This window comes from Lucilia sericata, unplaced genomic scaffold (genome assembly GCF_015586225.1).
Source record: "Lucilia sericata isolate MDLA Ls3-8-SP2 unplaced genomic scaffold, ASM1558622v1 Contig000028F_arrow, whole genome shotgun sequence".
Taxonomy (NCBI): Eukaryota; Metazoa; Arthropoda; class Insecta; order Diptera; family Calliphoridae; genus Lucilia; species Lucilia sericata.
Genome location: NW_023994066.1, coordinates 158,371 through 179,180, shown reverse-complemented (window position 1 = coordinate 179,180; position 20,810 = coordinate 158,371). Strand labels below are relative to the sequence as shown.

The 20,810-nt window shown below is 32.0% G+C and overlaps 1 protein-coding gene across 15 annotated transcripts in view; it reads right to left on the bottom strand.

Moving 5' to 3' along the window:
• LOC119610429 (uncharacterized protein CG5098) overlaps nt 1-20,810 on the bottom strand; it is a 104,806-nt gene that overhangs the window by 24,965 nt on the left and 59,031 nt on the right. For 14 of the 15 annotated variants that reach the window (XM_037965649.1, XM_037965631.1, XM_037965655.1 and 11 more), the window contains one exon: nt 4,855-5,937. In XM_037965649.1, the coding sequence (XP_037821577.1) occupies nt 4,855-5,937 (1,083 nt within the window). The remainder of the gene's footprint in view (nt 1-4,854; nt 5,938-20,810) is intronic. The other variant, XM_037965745.1, reaches the window with a different exon arrangement.

Sequence of the window (20,810 nt, the reverse complement as noted above, 5' to 3'; positions counted from 1 at the left end):
AATATTTCTAGAAGGAATCTTGGAAGCGTTTATGTGAGGAGCTGGAGAGTACCACGGAGGCATAACGTCTACGTAAGGTGCTATCCAAAGACCCCGGTACTCCTGGATTCCTGATGAAACCGGATGGTAACTTTACTGAAAGTAGCACCGAAACTCTGGTGCTGCTTATGGAGACACACTTTCCGGGCTGTAGAGATGATGAAAATGAAGGCTCCACTTTGGAGCACCACGCAGCTTCTCGAATCCACATAAGTGAATTAGTTCCATTGTTAGTATGGAGAAAATTTCATGGGCGGTGTCATCCTTCGAGCCTTATAAATCTCCAGGGCCAGATGGCATATTCTCAGCACTACTCCAGAAATCGTTCACCATCATCATGCCATGGCTAATTATGATATTTAGGAGCAGACTGGAAACAGGATATACTAAAGATAAACTAAAATATGGAGAGAGGTTACAGTGGTATTTATCCCCAAAGCGGGAAAAGTAAACCATTGTATCGCCAAAGGCTATAGGCCGATCAGTCTGTCATCGTTTTTATTGAAAACATTGGAAAGATTGGTCGACATCCATGTCAGGAATATCATCTCTCCTTATAATTTCTGTAAGGCACAACACTCATACCTGAATGGGAGATCGGTGGAGACAGCCTTACATGACGTTGTCGGAACCATAGAGAAGGCACTTGACATAAAAGAATATGTTATGGCATTTTTCTTAGACATTGAATTCACTGGGTTACCTAAGTGTTGATAAGCGGATAAAAAATTGGACAGAAAACATGCTTAAGAGCAGGGCCATTAACTCTAATATGGGTATTGGCAAGACAGGGAAAGTTGTGACAAGAGGCACACCACAAAGTGTGATTCTTATTCAAGGGAAATTTCTTCTCACAATAAGTGAACTCATGGAATCAGCCCTCAGTGTTCTACTATCATGGGCCAAAGAAAACGGTCTGGGTGTTAACCCGGCCAAAACTAAACTGGCTCTTTTCACCAGAAGGTATAAAATTCCAGAATTCAGACCTCCGCGTTTGTATGGTACTATTCTATATATCGTCACCTAAAACGTCACCTAGAACTAATATCTCATTTTCTGGATTCGTTAAAAGCCAACAAACTGATGTGATATACACAGATTTTAGTAAAGCCCTTGATAAAGTTAATCATAAATTGCTAATAAAGAAACTTGATACTATCGGATTCTCAGGCAACTTTCTGAATTGGGTATGCTCCTAGTAGGGATGCCAATCCCGAAATCCCGATCCCGAAAATCCCGGGATTTTTCGGGATTAGAAAATCCCGAATCCCGGGATTTGCAAAATAAATCCCGGGATTTTTTCGGGATTAGGATATCCCGAATCCCGGGATTTTTCAAAATGAATCCCGGGATTTATTACTAAACATTTTTTTTTAATTCTTTTTTGAGCCATAATTTCATTCAATTCGCTTCAAAATTACGATCTTTGTTTATTTTTGACTTATTCAGCACAGCTATTCTTGTACATTTTGAACCTTTTATTTTTTAAAGTGGTATGATACCAAATATAGTACATACAAATTTATTTTTTCATTTCGTCGTAGACCCAAAAAGTATACACATTCTTTGTCTATAGTAGATATAAATTTGGACCAAAATTAACACAAAAAATCCTAAAAGCACCTCCTCTGAAAACCAATTTGATGCTAATATTAATGTATTGACCAATCAGCAATTTAATGAGATTCATTTTTAAAATAGAATCGATTTGAATCTACAAAAATAATACAAAAATTGTGTAATATTCAATTTCTGCGGCTTTTCATACAAATTATCATATTTTTTAAATTGATTTTCTTAAATGGAAAGTATTTTGTTGTCTGCGTAGTATTTTTAAATAATAAACCATTCCTCGATTGAAATTAATCATACCTTTTCAAATCTATTGATTTCAAATTGTTCGAATTCCATCACATACCGGAATATTTATTTATTTTATTTCGGCACAGTCAAATATAAAATAAATTTTTAAATGATATCTAGAATGTTTTGCTTTACAACCCAGCAAAAAAAGAACTTCCAAAGAAGCGAAAAAGAAGTAGAATTTACTCCATGGAAGTACTGAAAAATAACTGAAGAAGTGATGATTTTAACACAGGCTTGTCATAGGAGGGATGTCCTTTTTATTTGATTCCAAATTTACTACTTCTGAAGTCATTCTCAAGAAGTAATTTTTATGATCCTTTTTTGCAAGTTATTCGAAAGTGAAATTGTATTATTATAGAATACAACTAATTTGCCTTAAATAATTTTAAAACTATAAAGGGTAATAGATACATGTAATAAAACAGAAGCCGAAAAGTAAAATGTTTTATCTCCCAAGAATGTAAGAACAAAAAAATATCTTCAGCTTTGAAAAAATATAATTATTTTCCAATCTTCGGAAGTCTTTAAACATCACTTCCTCAGAAGGTTAAAAAATTCACTTAGTGCTACTTTTAAAGTGGTGATAAATGGTATTCTTTTGGAAGTACTTCGTTTTAATTTTGCTGGAATGCTTTCTATAAATCTGAGTGATAACAGTAAAGGTAAATTAAATTGTTCTGAATGTAGATAACATGTTTCAAAGAAAAGGTTCATTTATGATCTAACCTGATATTCGAAGGATTGAACGTTATATTTATTATAACCTATTGGTCCTACACCCACCTTAAAGTATACCGATCGAATCAGAATCGCTTTCTGAGTCGTCGTTTGACATTAGCCCCCATTAAAAAATATCTTAAACGTCCAAAAATTTACTTATAACCATTAGTATCGCGATGACATTCAGCATAACTAACATTTATATAAAATTACATGCCTCTTCCCAAATGTTTGAGGATCGGCCCATATTTGACCCTAGCTCCCATATAAAGCCTCTTTTAGAAATTTAGTTTTTCATCAATAAATTGCTTAAATACATCGGAATTAAGGTAAAATTCAACAAATTTTTTATGAAAAATAAATAATTTATCTTCTGTCGATTAATTTTCACAAGATTAAACAATTTTCTTCACAAACATGAAGATTTCAGATTTTCATGTATAAAATAATTAAATTTATGTAATCCCGAAATCCCGTAAAATCCCGAAAAATCCCGGGATCCCGAAAAATCCCGGGATCCCGAAATATCCCGGGATCCCGGGATTGCAATTTTCAAAATCCCGAATCCCGGGATTTGTAAAAGCCAGTCCCGTTTGGCATCCCTAGCTCCTACCTTCTAAATAGAAAACAATGTGTAATTTTCAATAATTCCAAATCCAAATACATAAATGTAATTTCTGGTGTTCCCAAAGGTGGTCACCTTGGTCCTATCCTATTTCTCCTATTTATTAATGATCTTCCAAATTCTATTGAACACTGCAAAATCCTAATGTATGCGGACGATGTAAAAATTTTTCCACATTGAATAATAAGACTAATACACGCTATCTTCAATCCGATCTGAATAAATTTCATAACTGGTGTGTAGCTAACTTAATGGAACTAATTCTGAAAAAATGTCAACACATGTCTTTCTCAAGATATTCTCCGTCCATAAATGACTATTTTATTGATGGCATTAAATTTAAATCCGTCGACTCAGTTATAGATTTGGGGGTTAATTTTGATCGAAAGATCAACTTTAATTCTCACGTCATTATGACTGTCAATAAAGCAACTGGTGTGATAAGCTTTATAAAACGTTGGGCAAAGGAATTTAATGATCCATATGTGACAAAACGCTTATTTACAACGTTAGTTAGACCTATACTAGAATACGCATCTGTTATATGGAATCCACAATACAACGTGCACATAGGAAAACTTGAATCCGTGCAAAAACAATTCCTTACTTTTTGTCTTCGGAATCTACGATGGAATTCTGATACAAATCTACCTCCTTATCGTAGTCGTCTAGCACTTATAAAGCTTCCAATCTTAAAGAGTAGAAGAATGGTCTCAAATATTACATTTTTACTGAATTTAATAAATGGAAAATTTGACTCCGAATTTCTTCTCTCTAATATCCGTATTAATGTTCCAATTAGAGCACTCAGGTCTTATGTTCCATTATATCTTGAATTCCAGAGGTCGAATTTCATAAATTTTGATCCTCTTGGAAGTCAACAATTTATATGAGCTAACTGATTTTTCTACTCCCGCTGGTGAAATAAAAAGGAGCCTGATTTATTATCTCAATTCAAATTTATATGTTTATAATTGTTTTCAATAATATACTTTTATAATTGTAATGTTTTTATTTTTAAACATGTAACTTATACACTCCCGCTCACTTAAATAGGTTCACTATTTTGTTTACATTCAAAGTAATTTTTTGCAAAAAAATAATTTACTAATTGGTTATATTAAAATTTTGATTAATACCATAATGTCTTATGTATCACTAGATAGATATTTTTTTCATTTTCAAACAACTCACACATGTATATAAACATTAATGATTGTGATGAGAACACTTGACAACTTTGAGTATTTGGCATTTTTTATTTTTCACCATTCACTTTACAAAAATGTGCTAAAATAAAATATAAATATTTTCATTTATGTGTGCTTAAAATAAAAGAAAAATTAGCTTCTCATTTCCGGATGTGAACATAAAAAACAGAAATTGCTAATTTCATTCAAGTCTATCAATTATAATATAATAAATTTATTATGAATGTATCAATTTACATATGTATGTACATAAGTGTTTGTATACCCTGTTTTTCTGAACCCTGTTTTTCAGCCTATTCGGTTTACTGTAACTTGTTTAAAATTGAGTTACAAATTTCGACGATTACTAACAGAGCAAATTAAATTAAAACTTGAAAAAATATTTATAATTACCGAATTTTTTGAAAAGTTTATATGTTGTTGATTATTTAGTTCTTCTGTTGAATTTTTATAACATCGATATTCATCACAATCACTTGATATTATGTAGGGGCCAAATAAATCTCCCAAACCTTTCTTATGTGGTCCAATTTTACAAAATACACATATCCAAGATGAATCGGCTGTGTCTGCATCATACCTATTACTCAATGTGGATGAATGGCATCCTTTAACTGTTTTTCGTTCGTATACATAATTGCAGTTTTTTTTTGATCTAGTCCATTTTTCACTAGAATCATCAGCTGTCACAGTGTTAACAACTGCAATACTGCCGTTATTTTTTACTAAAATAAATGGAGAGCGATGTTTAGAATCAATATCTTTAGTTTGCAGAGTTCTTTCTTCAGTGACATTGTCGTTTTCAGAAGATAATAAACGTTGCATACGTCGTTGTTTTATTTTTTGCCGACTCTGTTTTGCTTTATTTGAAACTTCAGGTTTTTTTTTGTTATTGGATTTAAGATAAGTAATTTCTTTTTTATATTTGGAACCATTTTTTTGATTGTTTTTATTTTTACCAACATGTTTTCTCAAATTTTTTACTTCCTTATGAGTTTGTGACTCAATTAGGTTGGATGCCATATCATTTTTTCTAATGAAATTATTATTGATAGCCTTATCTTTATTTATCTCATCAGTGGCTGTCATCGACAATTTTAATAAATCTGAATTCATTGCAATCGAAAGTCTTCTACGTGGTGGCATTGTTTTTAAATATAGTAAAGATTTCGGAATTTTTGAATCCGTTTGATCTGATAATAGAGAAATGTCGTGTTTATTATTCTCAATATTAGGTAATGAAGTTGAGGACTTTTTAGCACCTTTCGTTTTATTTTGTGTAAACGTTTCATATATAAAAGTGTTATCCACGAGAACTTCCTTTCCAGTATTTACATTATCATGACAATTATCCTTGATACATTTTTCTGCAGAGTCTTGAATGTTTTTTCTAGACATATGTGTATCATCGGCTGTTGTATTTAATAATTGTTCGTCTTCTATCCCAGCAAACATTTCTTCTAATTTATCTTCAATCTGCAAAAAATTGTAAACCATATAAAAAATGATCAGTTTACGAGGATTGAAAAAGAAATCTTTAATTTCATTCTTATTGGTATTTTTATATAAATTTTATACAAAACATATACATTTTTTAATAGAATGCAATTGCAATAAAAATATTACAGTAATAGTATTTTTTCAGGGTACGGATAGTGATGGAATTCAATTCGCTCGCGAATTAATTTAATTCGAGCGATTTAAATATGTTTGACTCTCAAGTTTAAAAATGAAGCTCGCGATAAAAGTTGAAAATTTAAAGAGCGTTAAATAGAACTCGCTTGCGATTACAGTCAAAACGAATTAATCGCGAGTTTTAAAATTTTGTAAATAAAATAAATTAAATTTTAAACATTTGACATAACCAAAAAAGTTTCCCATTGAAATTATGTATATACATCAGAGGAGTTTAATATTTAGATTTAATTTCAAGCGTTATAGGGCAGGGAAATTCTGCTGACACTACGTTGACACAGTTGCTGATGAGCACTTTAAAAAAAACACAGGCACACAACAACAAAATTTTGAGAAAGCCGAATTAATGTAGGAGAATGATATAAAACAGTTGATAGTTTTTTATGTATAGACTTTGATATACGCTGACTGTCAAAATGCATTATAAATATTTGACTGTTAGCATATACTCTATAGTTTGTAGTCATTTTATTAGTACACTTTTATTTTGAGTTGAATTCTATTCTCTGCTGCTTTACCAACACAAATAAAACTATGGTAGTATGTGTTTGAGCTCCACTGATATACAACCATATGTATGTACTTTAGAGTGTCCCGAGGAACAGCCTTTTTAAGAATTTCATGTAGGAATACCCCTCAATCGATGGGTATTAATGTACTGAACACCAGAAAAATAAAAATTATTTTCAGTCGCTGGTGGGGAATAGGGCAAATAATGTACATTATTTGCTGTTAAGTATGTACATTATTTGCCGTTAAGTAGTAGACACATGATGGATGTTGTATGTAAACTATTGAAAGGTGTACAAAAGGGCAATCCCCCTTGGTAGGATCCCGAAATTGCGAAAACTCATAGGATGTGTCGTAGATTATTTAACGATGCAAATAGATCAGGAATCTGGTCTCTTTATAAATCGAAAGTTATTGAATTTAAAAATCAGGTACGAAGTGCGAAACGTGGAGAAATTTTTGTAGTACTATAGAAAGCTCCTCAGAAACGAGTCATCTTCGAAAAATCTTGTCTAAATTCCCTTCTGTTGGACTGCAGAAGTCTGGAGACTCTTGAACCTCTCCTGAATATTCACTTCCCCATCGATCATGTTAAAATAGATTAAGATATCATCCTGGCTTGGCAATAAGGAGTTTTTACCTATAAATCGCCTGGTCCAGATGGCATAATTACAGCGCATCTGCAAAAAAAATGTACATCTGATAATTGTCTGGCAAAGTGCAATTTACAAAGCCTGCTTGTCCTGGTCCTACATCCCAACTTATTGGACCAAGTGTAATGTGATATTTATTCCAAAGGGGTAATCTCATACCAAGGCAAAGGAATTCAGACCTATCAGTCTGGAGTCATTTCTGCTAAAAACTTTGTAGAGAATACTAGAAGATATACATATCAGGATATCGATTGACAAATCTCTTCTCTCAACCTACCAACATGCCTACATAAAGGCTAAATCCATTGAGACGGCACACAGTGGTATAGGAAAAAAAAAAGGGAAATAATTCGGTAACTTCTAAACGGTTAATCCGATTTTAATGAAATTTGGTATGCACAAAGAGGAGGTGTTGTCGAGTTTAGGTTTTGAATTTGGACCTTATATCATTTTGTAACGGGTTTTACAATTAGGTAGATTTTTTTACTCAAAATCCAAAATTAAATAAAAATTTCGAATTTTCTTATTAGAAATCCCGGAATTCCGAAAAAAGTTTTAAAAAATCCCAAAAATGGGATTTTTTGGTTTTTTGCCTATTATATCCATACCAGGGGCGGGGTTATCGAAACCCGTTACAAAATGATTAAGAACATATTGGGTCATATAAAACAGGTCACTATAATTTGATATCGACTATGCGATTTGAGAATTTTTGCTCAAAATTGAATTTTCCATTTTTTAAATCGGAACTCAAATGAAGAAATAGGATCGTTTTAAAAATTTAATATAGCCGAGGTGTCCTAATTTGAGGACCCCCCGCCGGGCCCCTGGTTGGCCTATAAGGTCCAAATTCAAAACCTAAACTCGACAACACCTCCTCTTTGTGCATACCAAATTTCATTAAAATCGGATTAACCGTTTAGAAGTTACCGAATTATTTCCCTCTTTTTTTTTTCCTATACCACTGTGCGGCATTACATTCCCTTATTGGGTATATTGAAAAATGCATGGATTACGGTAATTTCACTTTGGTTGCCTTTCTTGTCATTGAAGGCGCTTTTAAAAATGTAAAATCTTCACCCATCTGTCAATCCCTCTCTCAGATGGGCGTGGACCAATCTATTGTGAGTTTTGTGAAGATCTTGCTTTACCAACGGATTATTGTATCTTCACTGGGGGATACAACAATCTCTAAAAGTGGCATGCGGGGCACTCCTAAAGAAGGAGTGTTATCCCCTCTCCTGTGGAATATGGCTATTAACGGACTAATAGTTAAACTTCATGCACTAGATTTTAAAACGGTTGCTAACGCTGCCTTTGTGTAAATCCTGGGAAAACGGAACTTCTATTGTTCTCGTGCAAATACAAAATTCCTCAATTCCTTCTTCCCCGTCTAAATGGCGAGGGTCTCACACTGTCGGATAGCGCAAAGTACCTAGGTGCTATGTCTTGGGGATTAATATACTCTCTAGATCATCTAAAGCTATACATTATACGACTGTAGAAAGGCTATTGGCTTGCACTGGGGTATAAACCACGAAAACGTAAATTGCCAATATGAAACGGTAATTAAACCGATAATGATGTATGGGGATATTGTCTGGTGGTATGCACTTAACAAATTATCCAACATAAATATTCTCACGAATGCACTATAGTTCAAACTACCACTTTTCCTGTTCGAAATTATTATTTTGGAACAGTGAATACAATTTATTTTTACCAATACACATATTCAAATTCGCAATAAATTTTTGCGAAATGCTAAACACTACTGCACGCAGTCAAAGTCATCATTTCAAAATATTTAAAAAATTTATTTTGTAGAGTCTATATTTTATCATTATTTTTAAACGTTAATTCTGGAAAGTGTGTAAATAATTTTCAATAACTGTCAAATGGATAGCACTTAGAAGTGTCAGTAGTTTATATACATATATTCTTGTAAATTGTTTTCCTTCACTTCGAAAAAGACAACATTTAAAATAATAATAAAAATGAATTTGATTTTAAAATTTTAACTTCTTGAAAGCTTTTAAGAAAATGTTGACGTTTGTTAAACCTGAAATAAGAAGAAATGAATAACCTGAAATGTTGTGAATTAGTTTCACTTTACCCAAAATTGCGCATTTCTGCGGGTTTTGAGTAATTTAATATTTTCTAGGGTGCTACCTTATAAGCATTTTCATATTTGATTAAATGACTACGCAAAGGATGATGTCCTTATCAGAAATGTGTTTTTGTCATCCAGTTATACATGGTGTTTGCAAGGAATTACTGTATTTAAAGGTCCGATTTTTCGTAATTTCGTATCAACAAAATGGAGAATTGCAAAAAATTGTGTATTAAAACTGATTTATTATTATGTACTACATATTAACAAGACAATTTGAGTTTTTAAACAGTTTTAAGCTATCATTACCGCTAAAATACCTTTTCAGCACAACTACCGTTACCGCTAAAATACCGATAATGAAATAAGCCAAAATACCGATAACGCTAAAATATCAATACCGAAATAAGCCAAAATACCGATTACGCTAAAATACCAATACCGATATTTTATTAAAAAAACTAAAATTTCCAAAAAGTGAGTAACTCTTCATTTTATTAATATTGTTAACAGTACTGGCGTTTTTTATTTCTTTCTCAAACATTAGCAACCTTCTTTTTATACCCACCATCAAAAAAGATGGGTTGTATAATGAATTTGTCATTTGTAACACATCGAAATATTGGTCATAAACCCACAAAAGTATATACATTCTGTGTCCTTATTAAATTCTAACCCCCATTATCTCAATTTCTGGTTACATTTTATCATAAGGATAAATTGACATTTTTAATAAAAAAATATTTTAACCGACAGAATATCTATAGGTTTAACGATAACCGGAGGTGGAGTTAACGGGGCTTAGACGAATATATTGATGAAATGCGACACACATAAGTTTTATGCGACCCAAAATCTCTCTACCTTATAAAATTCCATTCAGAAAATAAATTTAACGCTCATTACTGGCTAAAAACCAGTATAGCGATGAAATTTGAGGCGTCCCCAAAACAAAAATGAAACAACTTCCTAAAAATTTGTTCAGAAAGCTAAAACAACGAAATTTGGGGATTTAATTCGCTTTTGGGGCATTATTTCACATTTAAATTGTGAAATAATTCCTCAAAATTCAAAAATGAAATAAATACCTAAAAATATATTTGGGGAGTTATTTCATTATATTACTTTTATTACACGAAATAAAAAAATATGGCGTCATGAAATAACTCCCCAAAACAAAAATGAAATAAGTCCCCAAATTTGAGGACTTATTTCATTATGAAATAATACCCTATTTTAAAAATGAAAAAAATCCCCAACGAAATGAAATAACTTCCTAAATTAAAATGAAATAACAAACACCCCATTTTTGGGGAGAAATCCCTAATTTTAAAATGAAAAAAATCCCTAATTTTAAAATGAAATAAGTTCCCATTTAAAAATAACAAATTATATAACATGTTGGTTTTAGTGACATTTCTAAAAAAAAGTAGGTCGCTCATACTTTCGAGTAGGTCTTCAAAGTTTAATACATTTCAGTTTAATCGCTTAATAAAGATTCCCTTGATAGCCGCCTGTAGCCGGGCGCAAGGGTTTTCTACTCTATGGTATGTCCAACAACGGCTTCGCTTAATAAATATTTTCTAAATAGCCAGCCTACGGCCGGACGCAATGACTTACCACTCTATAATATGACCAACACCGGCTTCGCTTAGTAAAGATTTCCTAAATAGCCGGCCTAAGGCTGAACACTCTTGATGTATGGAGAGTGTATTCTTAGCGAAGCCGGTGTCCAATGTACCCCAGAGGATAAAACCTTTGCGACCGGCCGAAGGCCGGCTATCAGACATATATTTTTTTATTTCGTGTGATAAAAGAATTATTTCATAATGAAATAACTCCCCATTTTACATGTGAAATAATGCCCCAAAAATCGAAATAAATCCCCAAATTTCGTTGTTTATGCTTTCTGAACAAATTTCTAGGGAGTTATTTCATTTTTGTTTTGGGGAATTATTTCGTGGGGAGTTATTTCATGACGCCAAAAAATATATGCCTGATAGACGGCCTTTGGCCGGACGCAAGGGTTTTATCCTCTCCCTGTGTCAAGAGCGTACGGCCTTAGGCCGGCTCTTAAGGAAATCATTACTAAGCGAGTGTTCGACATATGATAGAGTGATAAATTCTTGCGTCCGGCCGTAGGCCGGCTATTTAGGAAAGCCGTTGGTGGACATACCATAGAGTAGAAAGTCCTTGCGCCACGCCGCAGGCCGCCTATTAAGGAAATCTTTATTAAGCGATTAAACTCAAATGTATTAAACTCACTCGAAGTATGAGCGACCTACTCGAAGTATGAGCGACCTACTTTTTTTAAAAATCTCACTCAAACCGACTTGTTGGAATAAAATAAATATTATTATTGTAAATGTATGTATACCCAATAAACCAAAGAACGATATGATAGCGAAAACGGTATTGCTTTTAAAGGGCGATTATGATATCATATTTCATTATTTAAAACAATATTATTATAATATCGTTTTATATTATTTTGTTTCCAATAAAAAAATTAAGAAAATACAAACATTTGAAAAAAACTTCAAACATAAAAATAATTTCAATAAAAATTTTCGAACATAAGAAAACTAAAAAGGATATTAAAATAAAATCAACTAAATTATTGATAAATAATCCAAATAAATACGCGAATTTCGTTCGATACTTCAGTTTTGTGGTAAGTTGACATGTATGCAATTTTGAAAAGTTTCAGGTATTTGCAAGACAATGCATAATGTGATGAAAAATATGATTACTTTAAAATATGTATGTATGTATGTAAATATGTACAAATGAATGCAATCCTTCCCTTTTCAGGCTTTTTTATATGTATAATAGCGAAATATTAAGTTAAATAGCGTTTTAAATGAAATTTTAAGAATAAAAGTGCATACAGAAAAAAAAAACTGAAAATGGCGATTTAACTATCATTATTTTTGGAAATTATGATAGCGAAAACGATATCATAATTTTATGGAAAAACGATATCATAAGGAAAGGTACCATTTAGTACGTAAATACTATCGTTCTCGATACGAGAACGACTATCACTCACCTAAGTGATATCGTTTCGATATCGTTATAATATCGTTTGGTTTATTGGGTATACATACATATACATATCTACAATCTCAAAAAGTCCCCTTTTATATAAGTTTGATTTCATGATTCTAGTCTCAATATTACGGCGTCATGAAATAACTCCCCACGAAATAACTTCCCAAAACAAAAATGAAATAACTCACTAAATTTAGGGACTTATTACATTATGAAATAATTCCCCAATTTAAAAATAAAAAAAAGCCCCAACGAAATGAAATAACTTCCTAAATTAAAATGAAATAACACCCCATTTTTGGGGATTTATTTCATATGAAACAAATCCCTAATTTTAAAATGAAATAAGTTCCCATTTAAAAATAACAAATTATGGAACAAGTCGGTTTTAGTGACATTTCTAAAAAAAAGTAGGTCGCTCATACTTTCGAGTGGTATGTTTAATCGCTTAATAAAGATTCCCTTAATAGCCAGCCTGCGGCCGGGCGCATAAACTTTCTACTCTATGGTATGTCCAACAACGGCTTCGCATAATAAATATTTCCTAAATAGACTGCCTATATATATCTTATTTATTTCGTGTGACAAATGTAATATAATGAAATAACTCCCCAAAATTATTTTTAGGGATTTATTTCATTTTTGAATTTTGAGGAATTATTTCATAATTAAATAACTCCCCATTTTAAATGTGAAATAATGCCCCAAAAAACGAATTAAATCCCCAAAATTTCGTTGTTTTTGCTTTCTGAACAAATTTTTAGGGAGTTATTTCATTTTTGTTTTAGGGAGTTATTTAATGGGGAGTTATTTCATGACGCCTTGATTTTCAACCAGAAATTCCTCGATACAAATTTATACAATCAGGAAGCTGCGTGTCCAATTTTATGCTTTTAGGTTCAATGTTATAGAAAATTCGAAAAGTATTAATTAAAGAACGAAAAAGTACCAGAAATATTCCAGTTTAAATTTTCATTCACTCAAGTCCCTGATTGCTTAGTTTTATGGTTTTAGGTTCATTATAACAGAAAATTCAAATAGTACCAGTTGAAGAACGAAAAAGTGCCCAAAAGTCCCGTTTTTGTATGTTCTCACTTACTCCAGTCCCTAAATGCTTAATTTTATGTCTATACGTTCAATATTATAGAAAATTCAAAAAGTACCTTTGGAAGAACGAAAAAGTACCAAAAATTCTCCTTTTATATTTAATCACTTACTCAGGGCCCTACATGCTTAATTTTCTGTTTCTAGGTTCAATATTATAGAAAATTCAAAAAGTAACAGTCGAAGAACGAAAAAGTACTAAAAAGTCCCTTTTATAGATTATAATTAACTCCGGGCTTTACATATATATTTAATTTCATGAATCTAGGTTTAATATTATAGAAAATTCAAAAAGTTCCTTTTGAAGAACGAAAAAGTACCAAAAAGTCAGCTTTTATAGATTCTCATTTACTCCGGTCTCCACGTGCTTAATTACATGTTTCTACGTTCAATTTAATAGAAAACTCAAAAAGTATCAGTCGAAGTACGATAAAGTACCAATAAGTCCCCTTTTATAGATTCTCATTTACTCCGGGCTCTACTTGCTTAATTTCATATTTCTATGTTTAATTTTAAAGAAAACTCAAAAAAGTACCTGTGTAGAACGAAAAAGTACCGAAATGTCCCGAAATTTCCCGTTGGAGAATGAAAAAGTATCAAAAAAAATTTCACTTGGGACCGGTGTTCCAAATAACACCCCATTTCTAAATCTAAAAATTTTATATAAATTGGATCATTGCGTATGAATAAAATCAAATTTCCCGTTTTTACCCCTTTTGGTACTTTTTTCCTCCCCATTAACGAAATAAAAAATTTATTCCAAAAAATTGCAACATCGTATTGGGTGCCCGTTATTATGTATTGTATAAGTTAATAAACCTAAAACAATGTTTTATGAAAAAAGTACCAAAAATAGGTACAATTTTCACCCCTTTAACGTCCGAATATCAAAAAAGTACTAAATTCATATTTTTATATATACATGGGGCGAAAAAAAATCATGGGGTGCAAAAAAAGTACCAAAATACGTTTATTCCCAAAAGGGGCCGAATTTGAAAAAAGTACCAGACACCTGTCCGCTTATTTTTTAAATGAACGACGATAAGGTTTAAACGGTTTTTGCATCTTTTCTAGTTTAGGAGATATGAGGTTACCGAATTTACCCGTTTTTACCCTTTTTTACCCCCTAAACATTCGAATTTCCGAAAATCCCGTCTTAGTGGATCTATTTCGTGGGAGACCAACCCCCTGTCCAAATTTCAGTTCTTTAGCTTCAACCGTTTAGGCTGTGCGATGATGAATCAGTCAGTCAGTCAGTCAGTAACGTTAGAATTATATATATATATATATATATATATATATATATATATATATATATATATATATATATATATATATATATATATATATATATATATATATAGTGGTGGTCAAAACATTTGCAACTAAAAGAGCATTTAAACTAAATTTAAATTTATTAAATCAAAACTCCTTAAGCGGCTTTTTAATTTCATTTTTTATTAAATTCAGTTCTTGTTTATGCTAAAAAAAAAAAAATTTTTTTCTTCATTAACTTTAAAAGATAAAAATAATGGCTTTAACAAAATAAGTCGAAATTCAAGTGTTCAAAACATTTGCAACTCTTATATGAATTTAAAAGTACAATATTAAATCTTTAATATTTTGTAGCATATCCTTTGTTTTTTATTATTTCCGAACATCTTTTAGGCATTGAGGAAATAAGCTTTTCAATATATTCGTTTGGAATTGAATTCCACTGCTTTTCCAATTCAACGAAAAGTTCTTCTCCATTTCGGAAAACTCTTTTCCCGATATTACGTTTTGCAATCATCCACATGTTCTCAATCGGGTTGAGATCGGGATATTGCGGTGGCCACGACATAACATTGACTTGATGTTCCTCCAACCATGTTTTGACAACCCTAGCCGTATGTTTGGGATCATTGTCGTGCTGGAATGCCCACGAAAGCGGCATTTCCCATTCAGCATATGGAAGCATAACTGAGCTTAGGAGGTCTCTGTAGATTGTGGCAGTCATTGTTTCAGTAATACGGTGGATTGGACCTATCCCATGTCCCGAGAAACATCCCCACACCATGATATTTCCTCCTCCATACTTTACTGTTGCGGTTGTATATCGTGGATTATACTTTTCACCTCGAGGTCGTCGAATATAACACCTTCCATCTGATCCTTGGAGATTAAATTTAGATTCATCAGACCATAAAATGTTCTTCCATTGCTGTGGAGTCCAATTTAAATGAGATCGAGCAAATTGGAGGCGAGCTTTGCGATTTTTTTCCGACACATATGGTTTTTTGGTGCACCTGTAGCTTCTAAGACCGTATTCTCGAGCTCTTCTTTTTATAGTGGAAAGACTAACGTCCAGGGAAATTTCTGTTTTTGCTTCTCTGGGAACAGCTGTTGGGAATTTTGTAAAAAAATTCCTAATTTTCCTATCTTCTCTTGCTGTTGTTGCACGAGGTCTTCCACCCTTATGTACTGTATCGATGTTTCTACTTTTAATTATTCGACAAATCGTTGATTTGTGAATACCATATTTTATAGATATTTCTTTTTGCAACATCCCATTTTGAAAATCATTTAAAACTTTTGATCTTAAATCCGAACTGTATTTATTTCCAGCCATTTGACTAAAAAATTTATAAAGCAAGGTTTACACTCTTAACTCCAAACTTAAACTGCGTTAAAATCATCATTAACTTGCAATTTTTAATAGAAAACGAAAAATTTAATACTAAATTGTTGAAAAGAATGTGATTACCGTTATATCCTAGAATTTGTTAGTGTTAATTACATATTAAAGAATAAGAGAATGGAGAGTTGCAAATGTTTTGAACACTTCAATTTACACTCTCTCATCAAAATTAAGTTTTTTTATTTTTTTAAAAGAAGAAATTTTGTTTATTTTACATGTTTAACAAGAACAATGAATATAGGTAATAATAAACAAAAAGTTTTTAAAAATGAGCAATTAAAAAAAAATACAATAATACAAACTACATACGTGTTCCCAGTTGCAAATGTTTTGACCACCACTGGTCATCGATATATATATATATATATATCGATGTCTTCCGATCGCGATGAAATTTGCACCAATGTTAGTTCTATTGGACAGTAATTCGATAAGATCGGTCAAGAACTCTCTGAGTTATAGGAGGTCAAAATTTGACATTTTGGCCAAACAGGTGTTTTTTTATTATTACTTATTACCTATTGTTCTTAGCAAAATGTGTCCCAAATAGTTTAGATAGCTATTTATGCAATCTTTCGAAAAAAAATTAAAAAAATTTAATAAAATATTTTTGATTTTTTTTTTAAATCAAAAATATTTTTGACTTTTTTTCAAAATGGGCCCTTTTTTTTTTTTTTTTTTTTATTTTTTTTAAGAAAGCTTAGGTCTTTTCCTAAGCGACCTATATGGTCGCTTAGTGGGATGCAAGTGGGATATCTATCAAAAAAAATATTTTGTAACTCAATATTTAAAATTTTTGAATTTTTTTGCAAAATCAAAAACTTTGTTGACTTTTTTTAAAAAAATGGACCCATTTTTTAATTTTTTTTTTTTTTGCTCAGAAGAAAGCTTATGTGTTTTCCTTTAACACCCTTTTTGTCGCTTAGTGGGATGCGAGTGGGATATCTATAAAAAAATGTTTTGTAACTCAAGACATACAATTTTTTACCTTTTTTGAAAAATCAAAAACCTTTTTGACTTTTTTTTTCCAAAATGGACTCTTTTTTTATTAATTTTTTTTTTCTCAAAAGAAAGCTTAGGTCTTTTCCTTTAAAACCTTTTTGGTCGCTTAGTGGGATGCGAGTGGGATATCAATCAAAATAAATGTTTTGTAACTCAAGACAAAGGTTTTTAAAATTTGCACTATTTTAATTTTTTCATATTTGTGTGTAAACCTTAAAAATTAAACTTACGCAGAGAAACTAGACACATTAGCCTTTCGATGGTATGTAACATACCCAACTAAAATTTCATAGCCTCGATACTGTAATACCCATAATATGTTAACCTCAGGAATTTTCAAATATCCATACTTTTATCCTCCTTATTTGTCACCTTTATTAGCTGCTTTTTTTTGTCAATCCTTTCTTGGCGTTATTAGATTTAGCTACTGATTTCGCTGCTGGCTTCTTTTTTGGCTTTGGAAAGAAATCGCATTGAGTAGATGCAGAAAACTTTTTTAATTTGAGTCTTCCATCGACAAGCGGTATGAAAGCATGGTATTGAGCAGTGCCATCGATTGTTACCGCAGCATCGAATTTGCTCTTTAGTGTTTTCCATGTTTCCTCATGATCCTCTTTGCTACTAAAAACTATTTTAGTTTCTTTACAATAATTCTTTGCCCAATGGAATAAAGCAGTCGCTTCTAAGATGCGATCTTGATGAGAGCACTGGAGGCTATACTTCGCTGCATTTCTTTTGAGGTTTGCTGCAATACCATCACATGCTCTTTTACCATGAGCAGTAGGATGAAAATGCCACTCAGCTGGCATTCCAAAATCTTTTTCATGAGCTGTAAGATTTGCGAAGCTACTTTTGTTTTTAAAATGTTGACGAGCTCCGTCCGAAACGTAGTATACCTTTTTTACTGTAAATTTTGATTTTAGATAATTTAGTATTATCTTCTGGTACTCATAAACTGCAACGGTGTCATGTTTTAAATCGTCGGATATGATTGCCATACTTTTGTGTTCCAGGTTTTCTTCTTTCATGTAGTAAATAACTACTGTGAATATAGTTGCTTGGTCGTTATTGAAGTGGAATGCTTGTATGGAATCCTGAAGAACATATTTATAGTTCTCTGCGAAATCAAATGAAATAATGAATTCACCAGACTTCAAATGTGTTTTCAAGTCCTTGAAGAATGACCACTGCTCTTTGACTAAAAAGTCATGGGTTCTCAAATTTAGCAATCCTCTACACAGTTCTTCCACAAAATCATCCACATTTAAAATTATGGTTTTCAGTGTGCATCTTTCAGTCTGAAGCCAAGATTCAAATTTTAACTCCTCAATACATTCTCGATCAAAAGAGTTGATTAAATTTTCTTTGATGGATGTGGTTTCCGGGCAATTCGAACATTCACCTAAGTGACAAGAAGTTGTAGCATTAGGGCACATAGTCAATTTAAGGCAATCGCGGTAATGGTGTAAATCTTCTGATGAATCATCTTTTAAGTAATTTAAGTTGATTTCCTTCAACATCAATTTAACATATTCATGGTAAATACAAACACATACTGTGTGAGTTCCGCTGCTTCCTGCCAAAACGCAATGTTTTGGCCTCAGTTGTGTAAATTTTGTGAATCCAATTTTGACATCCGCGTATTCAGATTGAAATGTTGCGAATAATTCATTCAGGTTACAGAGAACCATTCTCTTCTGCATTTGAACTTTCTTGCCATCGATTCGTACAGACATCCAATCTTTCATCCCTGGCATCAGGCGACTCATATCATCTCGCTGATAAAACTGAGTTATTAGAGATTTAGTATCGCACTCCAAAGTTTTTCCCTTCTTTTTGTTTGGGAGTGTGAGAATCCCATGCTCAGCAACCAATTGTTTAGCAATTCTTGCTTTTCGTTTAGACGTTCCAAAATCAGTCATTGTTTTTGCAGAACTCCATGTTCTTGGAGCAAGCGTGAGAAGTTGAATTCTTTCAGCTTCACTCTGTGACGTTTTGTATTTCTCTTCTATTTGTTCAAGAACTTCTACTGCATCCTTATGGTATTGGTTTCGACACTCATTCGTTGAATTTGAAAAGTTAGAATAACCATCATCATCAACAGTTGTGTCTTCATTCTCGGAATTACTTTTGTCTTCATCTGGAATAACTTCAACGCAAGGCTCATTACTATTCAAATTCGGTAATTCGTTCAACTTTCCGAGCTCTTTCCTGCATGATCCATTAAAACAAAAGACGAATAAATTTCATTTTCAACCTTAGCCTTTTTAGAAGTCGTAGACATTTTGAATTTTGTAAGTATTTATGTAAATAACACACGTCTTAACTTTAACGCTGTTTCTAAAAAACTGATTTCCGTATGTCTTCAGAATGACAATAAATAGTTTTTTAAGATCATATAGGTAGTACGTTTTAAAGAATGAGTCTAAAATCTTTTATTAGGGTCAAGAAGGGCTTACTAAAGTACCTAGTTTAACCAAATGTTACAAATAATAATAAAAATAAACCACCAAATAAACCAAAATTAATAGCGGTCGGCCTCATATTGCACCCCTCCAGTGGCTATTATCGGTCCTCCAGTGGCTATTATCGGTCAGTTGTTGTGGTTTTTATTTTTAAGCTTTTAGAAACACTTACACACAAATATGAAAAAAATCAATTTAAAAACATTTGTCTTGAGTTACAAAACATTTATTTTGATAGATATCCCACTCGCATCCCACTAAGCGACCAAAAAGGTTTTAAAGGAAAAGACCTAAGCTTTCTTTTGAGAAAAAAAATTAATAAAAAAGAGTCCATTTTGGAAAAAAAAGTGAAAAAAGTTTTTGATTTTTCAAAAAAAAGTAAAAAATTGTATGTCTTGAGTTACAAAACTTTTTTTATAGATATCCCACTCGCATCCCACTAAGCGACAAAAAGGGTGTTAAAGGAAAACACATAAGCTTTCTTCTGAGCAAAAAAAAAATAAAAAATGGGTCCATTTTTTTTAAAAAAAGTCAACAAAGTTTTTGATTTTGCAAAAAAATTCAAAAATATTGAGTTACAAAATATTTTTTTTGATAGATATCCCACTCGCATCCCACTAAGCGACCATATAGGTCGCTTAGGAAAAGACCTAAGCTTTCTTAAAAAAAAATAAAAAGGGCCCATTTTGAAAAAAAAAAGTCAAAAATATTTCTGATTAAAAAAAAAAAAAAATCAAAAATATTTTATTAAATTTTTTTAATTTTTTTTTCGAAAGATTGCATAAATAGCTATCTAAGCTATTTGGGACACATTTTGCTAAGAACAATAGGTAATAAGTTATATGGATAAAAAAAAACACCTGTTTGGCCAAAATGTCAAATTTTGACCTCCTATAACTCAGAGAGTTCTTGACCGATCTTGTTGAAAAATGGTGTCCGAATTACTATCCAATAGAACTAACTATGGTGCAAATTTCATCGCGATCGGAAGACATCGATTTCAAAAGTTGGTTCACTTGACGTGAAATGCCCCATATATATATATATCAATGTTGCCCAAAATCGCGATTCCC